At 41.0% G+C, this 21,207-nt stretch overlaps 2 protein-coding genes across 2 annotated transcripts in view; one reads left to right on the top strand and one right to left on the bottom strand.

Moving 5' to 3' along the window:
• MCF2L2 (MCF.2 cell line derived transforming sequence-like 2) overlaps window positions 1-21,207 on the bottom strand; it is a gene marked incomplete at both ends in the record, with an annotated part of 135,089 nt that overhangs the window by 62,000 nt on the left and 51,882 nt on the right. Inside the window, 2 exons of the mRNA XM_082288249.1 lie at window positions 14,637-14,725; window positions 16,147-16,250. Coding sequence (XP_082144375.1) covers window positions 14,637-14,725; window positions 16,147-16,250 — 193 coding nt within the window. The remainder of the gene's footprint in view (window positions 1-14,636; window positions 14,726-16,146; window positions 16,251-21,207) is intronic.
• B3GNT5 (UDP-GlcNAc:betaGal beta-1,3-N-acetylglucosaminyltransferase 5) lies at window positions 9,669-10,805 on the top strand (the record flags this gene model as incomplete). The annotated part of the gene is made up of 1 exon (XM_082288250.1): window positions 9,669-10,805. The coding sequence occupies one exon, from the start codon at window positions 9,669-9,671 to the stop codon at window positions 10,803-10,805; it is 1,137 nt and encodes a 378-aa protein (XP_082144376.1).

Below are 21,207 nucleotides of genomic sequence, written 5' to 3'. Positions count from 1 at the left end.
AAAGTGAGTTCTTTAACTTTTGCTGGTACATCTTGAATGACTGGTACTTCATGCTTTTATAGAAAATGTGTGTGTGTGTGTATATAGCATATATAAACTTCACATTTACACAGCACCTGCATGTGTTGAAACAATTTTATCAAATTACTGCTGAGCTACCCCAAATGATAATTAATCTCTTAAGAAAATAACTGCAGTACAAATGCTAAACAAGAAGTGAATGAGTGATCAGATAGGCTGCTTGCTTGATTCGGATAGATGCATTTCCTATTAATGAAAGAAGACATCCCACTAGATGGGATTATGCAAGAAGCAGACAGGGTCATTAATAACTTCCCTCTTCCCTCAGCCTTGAGCAGAATACAGCACTTCTCTCTTTCAGCTTAAGAGCTGGTGGCAGCTGTGTACAGCAGTGAACAGGAGGGGGTGAGAATGAACAAGGGCGGACTCTGTTCAGGGCCAAGAAACAGTGGGCAATGACTGTCTGTTCTTAAGTGCATGTAGGTCTGTGGGTGTATGGAAAGATGGAGTGGCTTGGGCTATATTTGCTCTTGGTGGTCTCAAGAGGAGGCCTTTGAAGTGTTGTGGTAATGGCAGCTCCACTACATTCATGGGAGGGGATGAGCCTTTATGGGTCATCTTAAAGAGGTTCTCTTCCTCATTGTCATTAACCAGAAAGCTCATCTTTTATAATTAATTACATATGCATGTGCTTTCTTAGATGTTGATAGAAGTATTGTTTTTCTCCACAGAGCAGCATTCTATAGCTTAAATTACTAGACCTTTGTGTGTAAGTGGGTGCTTTGCTCGAGGCACAGCTTTGTGCCTGGTGGATTCAGTGTAGCGTTGGACCTGGTGCTTGCTGGGTGTGTCTGTGTGGTGGGGAAAGCACGGCCTTGAAACTGCAGACCTGGACACCTCCCTGACAACGGAGCTGAAAACCAGGCTATGTTCCTGACTGTCACCTGGGTCATCAAGATGGAAGAGTCTTTAGCAAAAGTGGTGTTGGTTCTGACTTAGGATGGGAACCAGCACTCGTGTTCTGTAACCCAGCTTCCTCCAACCCTTTTGTACACGGTTTGCAGGGTACAAGCAAACCTGTAGGTTTGTCTCCCTGGGCTCTACTTGTGTGTTTGGGAAAAGAAACTATTGGAGGAAAGGATTTGATGCAGAAAAGGGTGATGCAGGACTTCGGTCATGCTCAGTTGTCTATAGAGCCTGAATGGTGTCTGGATGGTTAAGTCAGCATGAGACTTGGCTAGGTGAATGAGCCATGCTTAAGAGAGACAGGCAAATTTATGCAGCTGAACCGATCTGGGAAGTCTTGATGGGATGATACTCTGCTATGTGGACTCAAGAGTTCACCTCTGGTCTGTGCTAACTTCAGTGTAGAACAGGGAGAGTTAATCTAATAGAACACTAAGAAAACCCACCAGCTCCCATACCCTGTAAGTTAACCAGTATATTTGACATTTTTAATTCAACATGTTTTCTCATCACTGGTCTATCTGAAAGAGAAAAACACAATCCTTTGGCACAAAAACACCCTGTATCCTAATCTAAAACTGAATTTACAAATTCTCATTTGTCTGTCTTCCAGCCTCAGTGCCCATATGGCACACCCATGTAACATCCAAGCTCTTGCTGCAGTATGGGACATCCATCTGGAGTTTGATGCTGAATTGGGATCACAGGCTACAGTAGTGTCTTAGGAAGAGGGATAGACTGGGAAGCAGATGAGAGAATATTTACTCTGGAATGAAAATCTTAAAACCTAGAAATGGCTGTGGTACAATGGTGTTAGCCTCCTGTTTAAACAAGCCCTTCACACTTTCTAACTCACTGCATTTTTTAAAAGTAGTCTTACTGGGCAAAAGAAAGGTTTCTGAGAGTCCCCATAGAAAGGCAGCTTGAACTAGTCTTACAGTTAGTTGTGTCAGTCTGAAATTTGACTTACTCTTTTACTTTGGCAGCCAACATGGAAAAAGTCTGCTTCAGATAGTTGTTCAGCTTGATCTTCAGGTATGGCCTGAAGACTGGAACAGAGATCACCTTAGGTTTGTGGGGAAAATAGTCAGGAAATAACATCTCTAGATCTAGCTGCAAATAAATATTTGAATGGGCTTACTTAAAACAGCAGCAGAAAAAATTATTGATTAGGTGGGGCCCTGATGTTGTAGATCTTCAACTGGAACATGCTATGAAACAGGGATATTTAGTATTAATGCCTAACTAGGGAATTTGCAATTTCTTGTCTTCCAGTGTTTGGTTTTGTACTGGACCCTTAACTGCTTGATATTTCACAACTGCTATCTCTAGTATGGGGAAAATAGTTTTCTTCTGTGTTCAGCTCAAAGTGTGCCATGTTTAATGGGATGTCCTTCTTGCAATATTGCCTGCAATACACTTTTGTAAAGAGGTGAATACGCTAATGTGGCATAAAAAGTAGTGGCAAGTCCTTTATAATGCCTCTTGTGGTCCTTGCCCACTTTTGCAGGCAAGCTGTGTTTGTAATATCCTGGGAGTAAGTGATATTATAATCACTAGAAAACTCGTTACACCACTTGCACAGAAGCTTCCAGATAAGACTCCAAATACAAACAGAAATATCTACTGTAAAATGGAGAGGGAGGTGACTTTCCAGAGGCTATACTAATGAGGTAGCATTAACAGCTGCAGTTAATGTGCTCTGCTCCTTTCCTACCTCCTTTTGCCTTGGCACATGGGAGTAGAAAGGAATGTGTGCCAGTCTCATATGTCTTTAAATGCTTGCACTGTGAAAGAGAACTTACATAAATTTGGGCTGCTGCTCAGTGCATCGTTAGAGCTCATTGCTGCCAAAACAGATGTGGTGGGTTGTACAATAGGTGCCATTACAGCCTTTGTAGCTGTGTCTTAGAGCTCTGACTTGTCTGTGTGAGAATTAAGTGCTTAACTCTGCTCAGAATATGAGGACATGTGGCCTCAATCATGTCACTGCCAGACTGAAACTTCAGAATATTATCCTTACTCTCAGTGCAAAGAGCAGGCTCTTCTCACCCAATCTGCTGCATGCAAAGCAAAAAAATTCATGTTGGTGCTTGTGCATTTTATGCAAAATCCCTTGAACTAAATGACTCATATTTTGGAGACTCATGCTAGAAAATGCCATCCTTCCTTCCAGCTTGTATGGGGAAGAGTCTGCAGTGGATATGGGAGGTTAAAACAACTGAGAATTGCAGTCTAAATGTAGACTGATGCTTGTAAGATGTGGTCCTGCTCCTCTCCTGCCATCTCCACAGTGGCTGTTTTGGGCAACTGATCTTGATGAAAGCAATTTAAGAAGGCAAATCTGTCCATTCTGGCAGATGTCTCTATTTACATCGGCTTATAGCAGCTGGGAAGCTTTCAGCTCATTTTAGGGGAGACTGAAGAAATCACTCTTTCTCCCACCCAATAGTTACAGTAAGTGAAAAACCTCTGTAGAAACTAAATCTCTATTGGCAATTAGCTGCTTCCTGGCAGTGCTAAGCATTTGCAACCTGTTTCTGCTTCCAGCCCTGAAGGAATTGAACTGCTTTACTCAATTGCCATCTAAAGCTTTGCCATCCTTTTAATTTCTCTGCCAATATTGCTCAGCACTTGCAAGTTTTAGCCATCAGTGAGAATCAGCAAGTGGGCACAGCTTCAAATGGCTCATTTTTCTAGGTGTTGTTGTAGTTATTCTGATACAGAACTTCCCTGGAGGAAGTGCTGTGCTTCAATGCCATTGTTTTTAACAAGGGGATTCCTCTTGACTGAGCAATTTCAGAGTCATTTAAGGAGTTTGTGTTTTACAAAGTGTTGGATGTTCACCTTCATGGAAAATCAGGTGTCTGTTCAACCTGAGAAGTCCTCAACATATGCACAAAGAGCATGTAAAAATGCTGGTGTATCATCCCAGAAATACCCTGAGTAGGATTTGCAGGCAAACTAAAGAGCTTGCAGGTGAAGCCTGCATAGGAGGTTGCAGAAGATGGGTTATATGTTCTTGAAACAAAAATTACAAAGCTACTGTCAGCCATTGATGCATTATGTTCCTTATTGATGCAACATCTGTGACCTGATTCTAAACTTTTCATAGATCTTTGGAGCACTGAACTGTTTCTTTTTGTTAATTCTATTGCCATTGTGACCATATTTTCCTACAGAATATTTGGCTGAATTAGCTTCCATTTCTCAACAGTTTGGACGGAACAAGGTGTAAACACTGGAAGTTTTGACATTACTTGGAATTATTTTCTTTGCAGGCTGTTTGTGATTTTTTTTCTTCTTGGTGCTAGCGAACTATGTAGGAAGACAGACTTAGGTAAGTAACTTACTGCATCTTTTTTCCTAAAGTGACCTGTCACTATGGCAGGAAGTCTTAGAAGTGCCAGGACGTAGCCTACTTAGTATTTCTGTTCTGCTTTTTGTGACTCAGCTCCCATAAAAGAAAAACCTGGAGATTAGTTTCAAAGCAACTACTTAATATGTAAGAACTTTTCAAATATTGGGAAGTGAAGAAGGAGGACATAGGCTGGGGAAGAGATGACAGATAACAGGACTTGTGAAGACATGTCAGCAACAGAAAAATTATCAGAGGAACCTGGGTTACATAATCTTGTAGCTAAAGCTGTAACCAGCAAACTCCATTCAGGCTTTGCTCCCATTAACTTAGACACATACTTTCTTAACCTTCAATTAGTCAATCATAATGAAAAATCTTGATAAACTTGTGTATCAATGGCTTATTTGATGTGTGAACTTGACTAGATTTCCTTTGGACTTTGGGTGTAAACAGTACATAAATCAATACTAGAGATGGAAGACTTCAATTTCACAGGAATTATAACTGTTTAAATTACTTCGAACATGGCAAAAAAGTTTTAAATTCTGCTTAACAAACAGAACTCTCAAACATATCAAGATGTGTTCTTTGAACCCCATAGCCCCTTTCTAAATAGATTTTGACAGCTTCAAGAAAATCCAACTCACTCTCTTCAGGATTGTCCCATCCTTATACTAGGCTTGACACACCTGTCTGAATTTAAAGCTAGGCAGTGATAATCTTGGCCCATGCGGCTGTAGCTGCAGCATATCTGCCTCTGTCACCTCTGTGGTTGGGCACATTCCTTTGTTGTGTTGCAGCTTAGAGGACGTCTCTTGTCACCCCATGACATCTGATGTCAGGATGGAACAAGCAGGATGGAGTGCAGCTGAAACAGGAGGGAGCATCTCTACAGTGTGCCTTCTAACCTGGGCATCCACTCCAGTGTCAAACAAGCTGGTATGGAGTAGCTCATGTGGCAGAACTATCCTGACTTTAGAGCAAAAGCCTGTCCTAGGCTTCAAAATTTCTGTAGTACCAGAGCCTGGCAGTAGCCTTAGAACTGAAAAGACCAAAAGCTTTAGAAACAATGTATGTTACATCTGGTTCTACAAAAGGAACTTTAGTCATACTGTGCACTTAGGTTAGGCACAGCTTCACCTCAATTAGCCACTTTCTGATACTTTCTTCAGGGATTCAGCAGGTTGCTTTTGGGGGGCAAGAGGTTGGGAGGAGCTGAATTTGGATTGTTGAGCAACTATAAATTCCAGAGCTGTTGGCAAGCTGTGGAAGGTTGGTGTGGTAAGGACAAGAGGGCAGGGCAGGACTGGGGGCAGAGTGAGTCTGAGGCTGCCCCCAACAGCCAAGGACAAAACATGGACATAGAAAGCAGCAGCTCTTCAGATGACTTCTGTTTGGAAATAGGTAATGTTTGAGGTCTTCAATCTTTCTGGTAGGTCTTCTGAACTTTAACCAAGAGCTGCTGATGTGAAAGGGCCAGTTGCTACAAGTCAATTGTAAAAAATGGTTCTATTTAAAATAATGTTTCCTGGTACATCCTGCATTGCCTGGCAAAGCCACTTGTGATCTGAACATATCTTCTGTCCTAGGTGGGAAAAATAACTATACATTATGATCTTTGTCCTAAAATACATGTTGTGCAGGGATGTGGTGTATTGAAGCCCAGCCTGTGTATGGTACCGCACGACAAAATTTGTAGCTGGGAGTTTTGAGATGTTCTTTCTGTCTTAGTTGGTCTCTTGGGTTTAGGTTTTTATCAGGGTGGTGTTGGAAAAAATCTCCATGTAGGATGTCTTTTGTGTGAATGTTGTCTCTTTGTGGTTATTTCTGTGAGGGTCTGTGCCTCTGGTGTTTCATGTCTAGGGTGTCTCTGTGTTTCTTTAGGATGTCTCTTGTCTGTCTCCCCTTAGCTGACTTTCCAAAACTGTTCTACTTCTATCCTGAAATAAACTTCATACTGGCTTTTTTCAAATATTGACTTCTGTGAACAGTTAAAGTAGCTCCCTAAGGATTTGCTTTCCCATAGTGGTCACTCTACAAACTATTGAGTTTGCAAGTCCAGCTATGCCAGCTCCTCTTTCACCCTAGACTATATTCCAAATGCAAAACACAGAATAGTGAACAGTTGCTACAATGAGTCATGCTTGTGGTAACATTGAAAGGTTACATAACAAACTCCTTTAGGAAAGGCAGGATTGCTACAGGATGGCAAAAGCCTGCAGTACTTGCAACAGGGGGGAATACCACGCGCAGTTCTAATCTTAAAGCGGCCAGAAAGGAAGGCTCAGTCTCTCTCCAATCTTAGAGTGAATCTAATAGCTTTCAACCACACGTAAGAAAATGCACACCAAGAGGAAAAAACACCTTAATTATGGTCAGAAAAATGACTGTCAAGCATGGTTTTGTCTCTGTTCCATGGTGTTTCCTCTTGCTAGGGAGAACACACTGGTGAGTTGGATTATTTTCTTTTCCTGGAATGACGAAATTTAAACGGCAGCAAATAGCTCCTGTGGTGTCTCAACCTGTTTTCCTTTTAAGGGAAGGACAACATGACTAAGCCCAAAGGCTGAGTCTTGTAAATGGGCTATAAAAAGTTCTGACAATCAGAGAGACTCTACTTGTGCATTTGTACCTCTGGTGCACATCTCCATACTTTTTTTGGAGAGAGATGGGCGAGTGGGTATAGACCTCCTTACTTTTCATCAGTATTGCTCATCTGTAGTTCTGTAGTCACATTTTAAAGTTTTACCTGAGAGGTATTTTTCTGAGGAGGATTCTGAACAACTTTTGTCTACTAATGGTTCATCTAGTTCTGCTGAACTAGAACAAGGAAATGACACACCAGACTGTTACTGCACTTAGCCAGTTAATTTTCTGGCTTGTTTTTCTCCAAGGAAAAGCTTAAGTTCTCTTTACAGCATCCCTGACTTCAGGAAAGGGCGCTAGGGAGCAGAAAACTGAGTCTATGCATGTCTCTTGTCCCCTGCTAGCTTCTCCATATTTAAAGCTGTTTCCATGATGTGTTTTGTGGTTGATTTTTTTGGTGTGTGGGTTTGGTTTGCGTGTTGTTGGTGTTTTTGTTTTTTTCTGGAGGCTGTTATTTTTCCCTAGGGGGAAATAACTGTCATGTAGGTTAGTTTCACTGCTAGCTCTCAGTGACCGTGTCCTTTGTATCTGTGGTGTTGACTTGTCTCCTTTTACCAAATGTTTCCCAAACTTCTTATCCAAGTGTAATCTAAAAAAGTTGTATTTGGGGATGAGTATCCCTTGTTTCCCAAGGTAAACTTTGCTTCATGTGGTTAAATAGATTGTCTTGTGCTGCCTGTACTTTCAGTCCTCTGCTTTTAAGTTTATCATGATAGCAGTGAACAACCTGACTGCCTAGTATCTTCAGACACACTCCTTCAAAAGAAACTACCAAATATTGGGATTTCTATAACACTCCAGCTTGTCTGCATCCCTGTGCTTCATCTGAAACCAGAGTAAGCTTTGCAATAGTGTCCTATTGTAAAGTTGCTGAGTTTATAACTCTGAGGTGCATTGTTTAACTTCATGTTTCCAAAATAAAAAGGGTTTAAACTGATGCTATAAAAAGCGCTGACTGACTTTGATTCACCAAACTGCCCATACAGCTTTTCTGTTATGCATTACAACCTGCAATCCTCAGAAACACCAGTGCATTATTTCCATTTTGAGCAGCTGGTCCCCTTCCTGGAGCACCACAAAATTGCCCCAAGTTTTCTTATCGCTGTATGCTGTGTTACGTTCTCTCTTGCTATCTAGTTGCAAGACTTCAGATGGCTAAAGCAGTTTCAAAACATTTGTGCTGCACGTAACTTCTGACTTTAAAGTGATAGCTTGTGTTCTCTTGCTTCAGGGTTTGTTTCCGTGCAACAAATGCTTAGTTTGTGGGATGTCATTCCTTATGGTGCTAGTCCTACATTTCTTGCTTGACAGCTATTTTCGGCTTTTTATGGGATGAACAAGCAGTTGCTACTTCAGGCTGTTGTTGTTTATTATATAGCAGAGACAACTCCGGCTACAAGGGCAAGAAGGCTGGACTTGGGTGGCCTTTTGTGCTTTGGATTCTTCACTTAAACCCTAGCTGACGGCAGAGACAGCAGCGCTGAAGTGTGAGCTGTGCGGTGTCGAGAGGTGTACCTGTGGCAGGGTACCTAACGAGGGAGCCGGTCCGTGTCTCGGTCCGTGTGTGTGTCCCCTGTGCCGTTTAACCGCGCACCCCCGGCGAAAGCTGCCGGGCTGGGTGGGTGCGGTAGCGGCCGGCGCGGGGGCTCGCGGCCCCTCTGGCGCCGCAGCCGTTGGGCCCAACGGCCGCTCCCCTCAGGCCGCTCCCCTCAGGCCGCTCCCCTCAGGCCGCTCCCCTCAGGCCGGCGGCGTCGGGCACAGCAGCGGGGCCGTGCCGGGGCTTCGCGGCGGGGACGGTGCGGGACGAGGCCACCGCGGCGCCCTCAGGGCTCGGGGGGAAGGACCAGTGTGCGCAAGGGGGTGGCGGGGCGGGGACACGGAGCGCTGCCGGGCGGGGACACGAAGCGCTGCCGGGCGCTCGCCTGGCACCCGCTGCCCCCAGAGCAGTCGCAGGGCTCCGCCTGGCTCTGGGTCTTTAGCAGACTGCCGTTCCAAAAGGCATTTTGTAAACTCGGCCATTTGTAGGGTGCGGCGCTCTCCGAGCTTAGAAGAACTTTAAAATATTGTAATCTGCCGGCTAATGGCAGTGGGGGTCTAAGACAGAGGTTTCTGTGTCCGTCTCCTCTTTCACTGGCCTCCACAAGCTTGCTCCGGGCCATTGACCGGCTCTGACTTGCTGCCAGTCGGTTCTTTTTGTATTTTGGGGAGTGAGAGGGATGTGTATGTGGGTGGTGATGGGCAGTGACTGAGTATTCAGCTCATTTCCATGACCAAACCTAAAATTAAGTGTGTTAATAACAGCTCACTTAAACTTTTCTCCTCTCCCCCCTTCAGAATTGGCAGGTGTTCATCTTCATGAAGGAAAGAAACACAAGAAGGTCCGATTAGAACTGTAGTGTTTGCTTCAAAATGCCCCAAAGGGAAAACACTCATCTGCAAGTCTCATCTTTCAAAACTGCCTGTGTTCTTTCAATCAAAGAAAAACGTTTTTTGAGAAAGATGACTTGTGAAGTCTGTGAACAAAGCTGTCTTCACAAGGATACTGAATGAAAGACATCATGCCTTACAAGGGACACTTATCTTGAAGGGTGACACTGTGCTCTTACACTAAAACACAAGCACTGTAAAAACTCTGATCCTGAACAAGAATAAGGACTATAAAAACTGCATCAGAATGTTTGTTAGTCCCAGAAGAGTTAGAAAATGTCATTTTTTGCAGATATGTGCCACTTGCTTCATACTGTGTCTCATGATTTTTTGGGTACCGTTTGATAATCACATTGTGAGCCATATGAAGTCCTATTCCTACAGATACCTCATAAATAGCTACCATTTTGTGAATGACAGCCTGTCTATCAGCAGGGATAATCTGAACAGAGTATCAAGCTACCAGTACTTGATCAACCACAGAGAGAAATGTCAGCAGCAGGATGTCCTTCTCCTACTGTTTGTGAAGACTTCTCCTGAAAACCGTCATCGAAGGGATGCAATTAGACAAACCTGGGGTAATGAGAAGTATGTTCATTCTCAGCTTAATGCCAATATTAAAACTCTTTTTGCTTTAGGACGACCAACAGACCATCTGCAGAAAACACAGCGGCAAAGAGAACTTGAGCTCGAAGACCAGAAATACCATGATTTGATTCAGCAAGACTTCTTGGATACTTTTCACAATCTTACTCTTAAATTGCTTTTGCAGTTTAGCTGGGTGAATGCCTACTGTCCTCATGCCAGGTTCATTATGTCTGCAGATGATGATATATTTATCCATATGCCAAATCTCGTTGCTTATCTCCAAAGTCTCACACAAATGGGTGCTCAAGATCTCTGGATTGGTCGCGTCCATCGCGGATCCCCTCCCGTAAGAGACAAGAGTAGCAAATACTATGTTCCATATGAAATGTACCAGTGGCCCTCTTACCCTGACTACACAGCAGGAGCTGCATATGTAGTATCAAATGATGTAGCAGCTAAAGTCTATGAGGCTTCATTGACTCTGAATACAAGTCTTTATATAGATGATGTTTTCATGGGTCTCTGTGCCAATAAAATGGGAATTGTACCACAATATCATGTATTTTTTTCTGGGGAAGGAAAGGCTCCATATCATCCCTGCATTTATAACAAGATGATGACGTCTCATGGACATGTAGATGATCTTCGCCAGCTCTGGAAGCAGGCTACAGATCCCAAAGTTAAAAAGATTTCTTCAGGGATTTGGGGTAGAATGTACTGCAGACTAGTCAATATTGTGCTTCTCTGTAAACTGTACTATGTGGACACATATCCTTGTTCAGCTGCGTTTTCTTAATACTTGAATAACTGCATTGAAGATCCACTGAGCCAAGACAGAGCAACAACGTTTTAGGTGTTTATCCAAAATATATGTAAACATGGAAAAAGGTAAAATTTACACATGAATACTTGGGGTGGGCAGAGGGAGAGGAAGAAGATGGTCCCAGATCCTGTTCAGAGACTTACTGGAATAGCTCTCCTGTTGTACTTCAACTTTTTACATTGTAGCCTGGTTTTTTTACACTCTTCAAGGGATTCAAGTCTGGATTATAAGTGAACTATAATGGACTTGACTTCTAGACTTTGAAATGCTTGTTGAAAATGTCTGTTTCTTTGAACTTGTCAGTCCTGATGGTTTTTTTAAAAGCTAGGTGAACTAAGACTTGGCAAAAAAAAAAATCTGTTATATCAAAATGGAGTAGACCTTTCAAAACATGAGGAAAGTGGAACTTCTGGCTTGATGAATGAGACTATCACAGTAGTTTAAGGCAGTGTAAACTCTCTACAAATATTCACCATTTCTCAATACTTCATACAAAGTCTGTCTGGACCTGCACAGTTGACAAACAGTGAGTGCTAGAAGTGAAGACCTGCTACAATTGTTTTCTCAAAGCTCCCTAAATCTTTGAAATAGGGAGTGTTTGAATGCCCTCTGACTTGGTGATTTTAAGTAACAAAGGAACCACCATTAGAATGTGAAGCTATAAAAGTCAAACACTACTCATGTAACTGGTTGGGCTGATATTTCTCTGTCTTCTGAAAACTGAATCAACATATTTAAAAAGTTCAATTTTTAATAAGCATATAAGTTAAATTAGCTTTCTTTTAATAATGCTTCTGTTTTCCAATATTCTAGAGGTGAAAAGCAAGCAGAAGTGCCCGAGAATGTTACACAGAGCTAGTTTAAGACTTAAAGACTTCAAAAAGCAAAATTTCATGCTTGTCCTAATGGCGAGGGAGGATATTTTCTGTACAAACTTTGACTTCGCATTGAAGGGATAGGGAGATGGTGATTCACAGAAACTCAGTACACAAATCATAATAACTAAAATATTTCTCATGAAGTCAAAATTGTCTTTAAAATTTCAGGGTGGTTTGTGTCCACAAACCCCTGTACCTTGAATATATCTCAATGTTAATATCACTTGCAAAGGAATAAAATACCTGTGCTTTGTAAACCAAAATAGAGCTAATTGATGTGCAAACTGCAGCCCTTATGAGTTGTCCTGTGGTGCCATGAAGATACTGCAGAGAACCAGAGCTGTAGGCTGTCTGCAGTCCTTGCACAGCTCAGTAAAGGTGCTTCCACAGACTCTCAGAACAGATATCTTAGTTGCTAATTGCCAAACCTGTGGCAGCTATACAGACTTGCTAATTTGAAGCTGTGAGTAGTAAACTTGCTTTAACTACTGTTACTGCTCTTGGAGCTGTGCTGCAGGTTTTCTGGTTTGAATGGATAATGGCATCTGTCAGTGCAGACAGAATCCAGAGTGAGCTTGCTGACTGTTCTCTAAGCTGTTCAGATGGAGGGTAGCTACTAGAATTAAGTCAAATATGTAACTTTCTACAATTGGTTTTGCAGAAGAAAGATAATAAGATTCCTAACTGTCCCAAATATTGGGCATATAAAGAGCCCACAAATAAATAATTTATCAGTGTCAGAATGACCGAAGAGTGTAACAGCTATATTTCAGAAGGAACAAATGCAGTTCCTTTTCTTGCCTAAACAAATGGATAATAGTACTGGGGATGTAGATCTATATAACCTGTTGCATACAGAAAAAATAAATGCACATATAGAGAAAGTATTATTCTGTATTGAAGGAAAGCTGCTTCATCAGATTTCTGACTTGTGAGCCATTTAAATCAACAAAGCTGCACAGCAAAACTCCACTGATAGAAAAAGCCACCCTGTTCACTGAAGGGAAAGAGGGTCTTCATATGCTATGCAGTATGCAACCAAAATGTACTAGTAAGACTATAGTCTTCCAGCATAACTACGTGTTGGGATTTGTTTTCACTCATAGAAGCAAAAGTAAAGTAAGCTTTAAGTAGCTTTAACCAGCTAACATCTAAAATGCTGCTTAAATGTAGTTGCCATTATCTGAAAGTCACTTTTGACCATTGAAATTCTTCGTTTTACAGTTGGTTTGAGTGTTGTTTGGATTGTTTCTTAATCTTAAAAGGGCCTTGATGTTTGTAGTATGCATTTTCTTTTGCTGCAGTGAAAAGAAGTTGCTTGTTGAATAAAAAGGAAAGCATGAAGGCACTCCTTTCAAAAAATGGAGACATAGAAAACTTCATCTTTTCTGATTGTAAACACAAATTAAGATTTGTACACTTCCATCAGGAATCTTTTTTAACAATAGTCTCGGTGCTCCAATGCAGGGCTGGTACTTCTACAAATAAAACTGTATCAGCCTGAATGGTCACTCCTCATTAAGAGTTTGACATTGTTGCACAGCATATTTAATGCTAATTTTTTTTTTTTTACCTGTTTGTTTGGTTTGCATCGGTTTCCCTTTGATATTACTAATTTTTATACAAAGTATTCGATATTTATTCTTAAACTTTGCTCTGTACCACAGAAAGACAGTTGTTTTGTAAAATTTGTTTTGAATAAACAGACTTATTTCTTTTAAAAAAACCTAAACAATACAGCAAAGGTAAATATCTCTTGTTGCTTTCTTTGTAACTGACAGGATCAGTTCTGATACTTGTAAGTGTTGTTCTGAGTTCCTTTTTACAAGAGGACTTCAAACTGCCCCTCACTTTCCCCCTGCCCCTCGTGTGGGCAAAAGGCAAAACTGGCATTCCCAAGAAAAGAGAGAGCTCACAAATCTGTTTAGCAAGCTTCTAGGTCTAAAGCTGAATGAAATTGCCAGGTATTAGAAGCTTAACCTGTTGTTAATGTTATAATTTGTATGTTCTCTTCAGGCAGCCATTCCTCTGGAGATGTGTATCTTGTCTACACAAGATTTCAGATCATACTTTGCACCTTTGGAAAAGTAGCTGATGGTTTGGGGACCAGACATGGTATTTTTACAGGGTATAATTAAATTTAGATAATTATGACTTGTATGTCTCTCCAATTTGTCTGACATAATGTATCAAGTTAGGGTTTTTACAAAGGGAGTCAGAATTTGCATCAGGTAACTCCAGTGTATGAGACGGGCATAACTTAAGTATAAATTATCTAAATGATAGTGAGGAAGACAACAAAGGAAATTAAGTCAAATTGTGGTATTTGGCTTCTTGCAGGGTGAGTTTTGTTGTGGCTTTTTCGTTTTCTGGGGGTTTTTTTAATTGTTCCCCTTGGCCTAGAAACTGCAGTTTAGATAAAATTGGGTTTGCTTGATATTTTTTGTTGAACTAAGTGATTTAAGTATCTGGTGCTTTACAATGCATCATTAATAATCTTTTTCTCAAGATTTTGCAGAAACTCTAGCTTGCAGTGAAAAAGGCCAGAAGCTTCTCAGAGGTATATAGTCAAATGTGAATATTCCGAACACTATGAGATGATCTTTAACACTGGGGTTTTTTGTAAACACATGCAAGGCTTATTCTAATGACTTCTCTCACATCTTCTAATTAATGCTTCTAAGAAATAAAAAAACCCAAAACCTGTAAAAAAGCCCCAACCCAAACAAAAGATAACTCTTGCTTGCTTTTCCATGTGATAGACTGGGTATAAATACATGGCTGTAAGCATTTCAGTGACTTCATTATTGCTAATTATTTATTAATCTTGGTGAACTTCAAAGAAGTTGTAGAGAATGTACTATAAATGCATTAACTTGCACTCTAAGAAGAAAAAATATATAGTGGCTCATATATGCAGCCTTACCTCCTCCTTGTTGACAAGTTCTCATCACTTTCACTGGTCACCAGGACTCTGCTAGATCCTCCTTGACTGGCTTCATGCATCACTTCAATCTGAATGAGAAGGACATGTTAAAACTGAAAATACTTAATTGCTGATGCTTTTATTTAGAGAACTTTAACTCTTTGAAAGAATAAAAAAAGATCCTACCCAACCTAGTAAGTCACTAGACAAGTTAAAATGATTGGGTTCTAGATGTGCAGAAATATCTCCTGTATATTTATATTCTCCTTCCTTGCTCAGTGGTGGCACGGAGGCATTCCTTACTGCAGGCGAAGTCGTTATATTCTTGCACCACAGGAGGTGAATTATCTCCTTGTGTAGATAATTACGGGCATAAAAATCTGTTCCTTAGACTCTACAACATTATTATTTTCATTTCCTGTCTGAAGCCAACCCAAAGACTTCATATCTTCAGAGTTCTTTGTAGAATGCCCTATGGAGAAATCTGGGAATCCTCCGTGTGCCTCTGAGAAGTTTCTGTGTCCCAGCAGCAGTGCTGGCTGAGGCAGTGCTGAGCACAGGTACCTGTGCAGAGCCTGTGCCCAGGCTGAAACAGAGCTTTTGCACAGCTCCAGTGTTTATTTTGATAAACACTCACACACTCCCTTGTCCAGTCCTGCAGAGTTGAATCATTTCAAGTGCTCTCCAGGCAAGTTTTAAGCAGGCTTTTCCTCCTTTTGCCTGCAGCTTTAAGAGCACCAAGCACTACTTGCACTTACTCAAACGCCACTCTCTTTAAATTCAGTAAAACAACCCAGCTGCTGAGTTTGCTGTTAATCCAAGCCAATACCTAAATCCCAGCAGAATCTAAGTTCTTGAGCACTCGCATTTTTAAGGTCTGATTCTGAAGAGGGAAAGTAGTTGCCTGTCTTACATTCTATATTGCTAAATTTTTTAGCTGGTTGGTGATAACGATGGACTCCAGTAATAAACTGTCCTCATCTGAGCTATTATCAGAACAACGGGAGGGAAGGGAGGGGGGCATAATTTGCAGTGTGGTTTTGGGAAGTGGATTTAAAAATGAATGAATGAATGGATGTTTTATAAAGCTTGTACCATGTTGCTGCATACACCTAACTACGTGGGAGGAATGCAACTGTGATTACTGATGAGAGTAAAACTAATTCCAAAGTCACTTTCTGTGAGTTTAGACAAAGAGGAGACCAGCTGTATGTTCCTGCTGATAACTGTATTTTATTCTGTGCTTATTGCTGAAGCTGTGGGCTGTGTTGGCCATTTCAGAAAATGGACTGCATTTAATTTTTGCTTTCAGCTTTAGAGGAATAAACAAGAAACATATGAGCAAGTCAGGGGTGTGGATAACAGAAGAGTTGGGTTAAAACAGCTTGTTCTTATCAGAGTGTTAACTTAAATATGTTCCAATTTCCAAGTATAGGTATGTAAATCTATATTTATGTGGTTTTGAGTTCTCTCACAATATGGGATGTCCCCAAATCACAGGTAATCCTACCTTAATTCCACCTTTTGTCTTCTTAATGCTTTTCTTTTTTGATAACTCTACTTCAGAAATGGTCTTTGGAGGACAGGAAATTTCTGTGGACCTCCTATTAGTAGCTGAAAGAGTAAAAAAGAAAGTAACATTACAAAACACGTGCTAAAAGTTAAAATTCTATTTCCCAAAAAGTGCAATGAGCAAAGATCCTGACACATCGGTGGTAAATGAGACCTGGCTTAGAGAACTGAGTTGTGCTGGAGCAGTGATGGACCAGCTGGCACAAGGGATGGGTTCCCTTGTTCAGTGCTGCACTGTGTCTCAAATTGGCATCTTCACCTCCACGTTGTAAGGATTACTTTGGTTTGGCTTCCCCTGGGAAAACCATCTTTGGGACAGCACAGGTAAATGTTTAGCCAGCTGTACCAACGCTTGGGTAATTGTCACTTGCATGTGTTGCTTGTGTGGGCTCCCAAAGCAAGGAAATTTTGTTTCTGGTAATCATTTGCGGTTGTTGCATTAAAGGATTGCTCCCTGTAAGGTTTCGTTACATGAACAACTCTCAAAAGAGTAATCACAGGAGTTCAGTCAGTCACAGTGACAGGTATGTAAGGCCAGAGAGTCTGAGGATATTATTTCAGAATATGCCCTGTTGTGTCAGGTTTGGTGACCCTTGCAGGCTCTGAAACCCCAGCTGACACTCTGGTGTCTGAAGCTACTTGGACAGTCATCCTCACCAACATAACCACCTGTGCTGAGCCTGCTGTCCAAAGGAAAGGATTAGAATGAACTGTGAGAAGGGGAATCATACATCTGGCTTGAGTAGAAAATAATCTCTGTTAGTTTTATCTTTGTTTTGGATTGATAATGAGTTCACAGCACATGCAAGTACAAGGCCAACAGCACTCTCCTTTTTCTTAGTTGCTGAGTTGATATGGGCAGCCATTCATGTCATGGGTGAAAACATGTATGAATGCCAAATGAAATGCTGAAAGAATCTGGGTCAGGCAATAAAGAACAAAATTAAGTCCTTTTAATTTTTATTCTGTCAGAACTTTCTAACTGAGCAAGCACTTTTTCTAAGAATAAAAGCTGATGTTTTCAAATGCATCTGGCAACATTTTGTTTTAGAGGGTTTCACCAAGTTTAATACTTTGAAATGTTGTGAGTCTTGATAGTCATTAATAACTTTTTCTTCTTTGGGAGAAGCTGAGGGATACAGCAAAAAAGATGCAGACATCTTTGAATGAGGAGGACATAGTATCAAAGGTTTCATGTAGGAGAGGGCTGAACGCTTCAAAAAGAAACACCTTAACAAAGTTTCAAATGCCCTTGTCATTAAGTTCTTCTTTTAAAGTAGTTTTAAAAAGGGCAAAAAGAAACACATAGAAGCACGCCAAATTCTATTCCATTAAAAAGACAACATATCAGTTTCAACATAGCAGTTTTCTCATCATATCAGACAATAATAATGGAAGCTGGCATTTCTTCTACCCTGTGTCTTTTCAACAGCCTTGTCACACAGCTGGGAAGAGAACTAATTAAAGCAGCCTCTCTCCAAATCTTCCCTAAATCTTCTTGGATTAATCCAATGCTAAATGACATAAGGGCTTGGCAATGCCCATCTCATGCCTGTTACCTCCTCACAATGACTCCATACTAGAAAGTTTCCTCAACGGAACAGTGAAATCTGGCAGTCACCAGCAGCTATAATCAACTGGTAGAGGATTCTTGTGGTTCCCAGGACTGAGCTGAAATGCAAATGGTCTCTTTTTGGCTCTTCCATCACTCTTTCAGAATATACGGCAGGGGATTTGTTTTGATTTTGAGCACTAGTTTCAACAAATGCCTTCTTCCCATCCCCAAGGCAAGTTTTCCCTGAAGTAGTATTTGTTCTCTCAAAGGTATTTTTATTTCACCCAAAAAGCAGTGTACTGACATTTTGGAACCAAGAGAACAAAAAGATGCAAGATGCAGCACATAGAAGCTATTGATCCCAATTGTCAAACTTCTTCATACCTTTCTAATCTGCAGGGAGGGTGACTGCTACTGTTGGCAAAACCAGAATATTTGGGAAGTTTTCAAATGGGTCCTTTTATGTGTTTTCCCATGAATCTGAGTAAGGTTTCTAAAAGCATCAGTAAATTCACCCTTTTCTGTATTGATGCACCCTGGAGATTCTATTTAGCCATAAATTCTCACCTACCACAATCATGACAAAACACAGGCTGTGATCATACTTATTACACTAGAAGCTATTATATCCTGGAGCTTCTCCCAACTATATCCTATTTATACCTTGAAAAAACAGCATTAAAAAAATAAATCTAAGACTTGGTCTCCAAGACATTGTTTCATACTCTTACCCACACCTGAATACCCTAGATATGCTGCCAATGTCTAGCTGCCCTGTCTAAATCCGAGTTCAGTCTGTTGGATTGCTCTACAAAGCTAATTCACAAATTTTATGGATGTGTTGTGGAAATAAAGGGAAGCAAAGGAAATAACTTCAGAAAACATGAGAACATTTGCTTAGAAGAGCACAGTCAGCAATACCAAGTTGTTTGACTTCTTCATTAATCAGAAAACTTTGTTTCTTCAAGGGATGGTTGATACTGGCATGAAAACCCTGCTGAAAGCAATCAGCAGAAAAAGTGGAAATCAGTTACAACTTTGATGTCTGGATCACAGCTTGCAAGCTCAGACAGCCCCAGGTGATCCAGGAAAGAGAGCACAGGGCAGTTTAAATGGAAGATGACACATTCACAAGAAGCCAAACTGCAGGTGCTCCTTGATCCAGCAGCAAATTACTCAGGTCAGTTCACAATCTGAGTCTTGGCTTCTTCAGTGTGACATATTTCAGAAAAGGAGACAGGTACAAGATAAGAAAGGAGTCAAATTCAACTGTGTATATTTCAGACATGAATTTGATTCATACTGACACAGTGAAATTCCCTTTCCAATTTGACCCAGAAACAAACTGAAAACAGGAAACAAGCTGCTTTGGTTATGCTCTGGAAAATTTTTCAGTTGTTCACTGGCCCATAGTCTGAGACTGCTGCATCTCACTGCATTTAAGTAGTTTCTGGAGCAGTATAGAAAGAAACAGCCCAAATACCTGCTAATTATTATTGCACTAATTACTGTGGAACTGGAAATATAAGGGAAACTCCCTTATAAAATTCTGTACAGTTGGCTGTTTCAAGGTCAGTACAGTATTTTATTGCTGAAGAAGCTGAAAATTATAGTGTTGAGCTGCCTACTGAAAGAATAAAGGCACAGGAACAATGGAAAACAAGAAATTATCTAATGTCTGCATGGTTTCAAGGTTGTTTTCATCCTAGTGTTTCACAGTACTCCTCTGGATGATACATAATGATTATTTCATTTTAAATTCATTAATATTTTAAATTGCTTGATGCTGCTTTTAAAGCAAATATTGTTAAAGGGCATTGTAAAGCAGTGTTTGGGTCTGTCACTTGCATTCACCTGGAGCACCACTACACTTTTCCAGTGGGGCTTTAGTACTGCTTACTAGTTTTTTATGAAGAAGTCCCATGACAAGTATGGAATCACTGTTGTATTATTTAGCCTGCAGCAAATGCTAAAGTGGGCTGCACTGACACTAAACCTGCTAGAAAATGACAGAGACTCATGTGCTCTGTTTTGCTTTGCAGACTTTCCATCCCTCTAAGACTGAAATAAATTCAGTGAAGAAAACTTGTGCTGATTGTGAGAAAAGGCTGTGGTTTCAGCCATTTCCCCCCTGCTCCTGTGTAGGGAAGCAGGCAACCTCTGTCAGGTCTCGTCTCCTACGGGGGGACTACATCCCCCACTGAGAGACAGACAGAACTGCGGGCAGCTCCCAGGTGCTCAGACACAGCTGGATTAGTTCACCTGGGTAACTGGCCCTAAGTTTGCTCCTGCTAGAATAAGTGTAACTCATTAGCTAGCAAGAGACATGGGCTACAGTCAAGGGTTAGGATACATACCCACCACCTGTAAGATATTCCAAGCCCCCCTCAAGTAAATACCACGCTTTAACATTCAGCTTTGGGGGGAATTTCCCCATCACGTTTTCCCATCTGTTTTCTCTATGAGTTAGTGCATTCTCACTAATCACCTACAGCAGAATCAAAGTCCTTTGGCAAGAACAAGCATGGAAACAACCAGTCTGCTAAACTTTATTGGGGCTTGCTGCTTGTGCTGTCCAATAGGAACATGAGTTTGAAGATAATTAGTGGCTTAATCGCTGTTTTGAATGCTGGTGATGACAAAACAGAATGTTTAGGCAGCTAAAGAAACACCAGAGCAGCTATGGTTTATCACTTAATGGCTTAGGGCAGAAAGACTTTGCCATTCTTAGGCAATATAATTTAGGCTTCTTTGCTCTAGCAAAATTTCTGTCAAGCCCCCTGAAAACCTGCTGATATAAGAAGCACAGAGTGAGGTTCCTGGATGTGTAATATTCTACAAGAAGATACTACTTGGTTCCCTCAGACTGGCCCAAGTGTAATAGCAGCCCTACAGTCACAAAACTGAAAGCATCTTTTCCTTATTTCAACTTCATTTATAGAAATATACTGAACCATAGAAAGTAGTGGTTTCTCAAATCATTAATGAAAATCACATGCACCATCTCTTCGGAGTCAGCTAACCTCTCAGCAGCCTCACTTCCCCTGCACACATCCCCAGACGCTTGCAAGACATTCTTCCTTTATCCTCTGTCCAGATGTTATTAGTTAGTGAGTGTTATGCACTAGTGACTGTGAGGAATGCTGGATTGGATCCAATGAGCAGTTGTATACATTTAACTGAGATGCAACCAGCTTAAATTTTATTATTTAAAGAACTGAAAAGGCTCCAGCTGTGTTCCCCCCTCAGGAATCTTGTGTTCCAAGTTGGCCTTCTAAGATGCTTGTATGGTGAGTCATGGATTTTGTATGTGCAATGTGCTGTTAAACATGCTATTCGTTTAACAAACTCACAGAAATTTTGACATCTCTGCTCCTGTAGTTCACATTTTTGTTGTACACAAAGAACTCTCTAGGTGAGTATTTTATAGCACTTTGTGCTGCC

The sequence above is a fragment of the Coloeus monedula genome (genome assembly GCF_965178545.1).
Source record: "Coloeus monedula genome assembly, chromosome: 10".
Taxonomy (NCBI): Eukaryota; Metazoa; Chordata; class Aves; order Passeriformes; family Corvidae; genus Coloeus; species Coloeus monedula.
The sequence above is the reverse complement of the archived record's forward strand: the minus strand, read 5'-3'. Positions and strand labels throughout refer to the sequence as shown.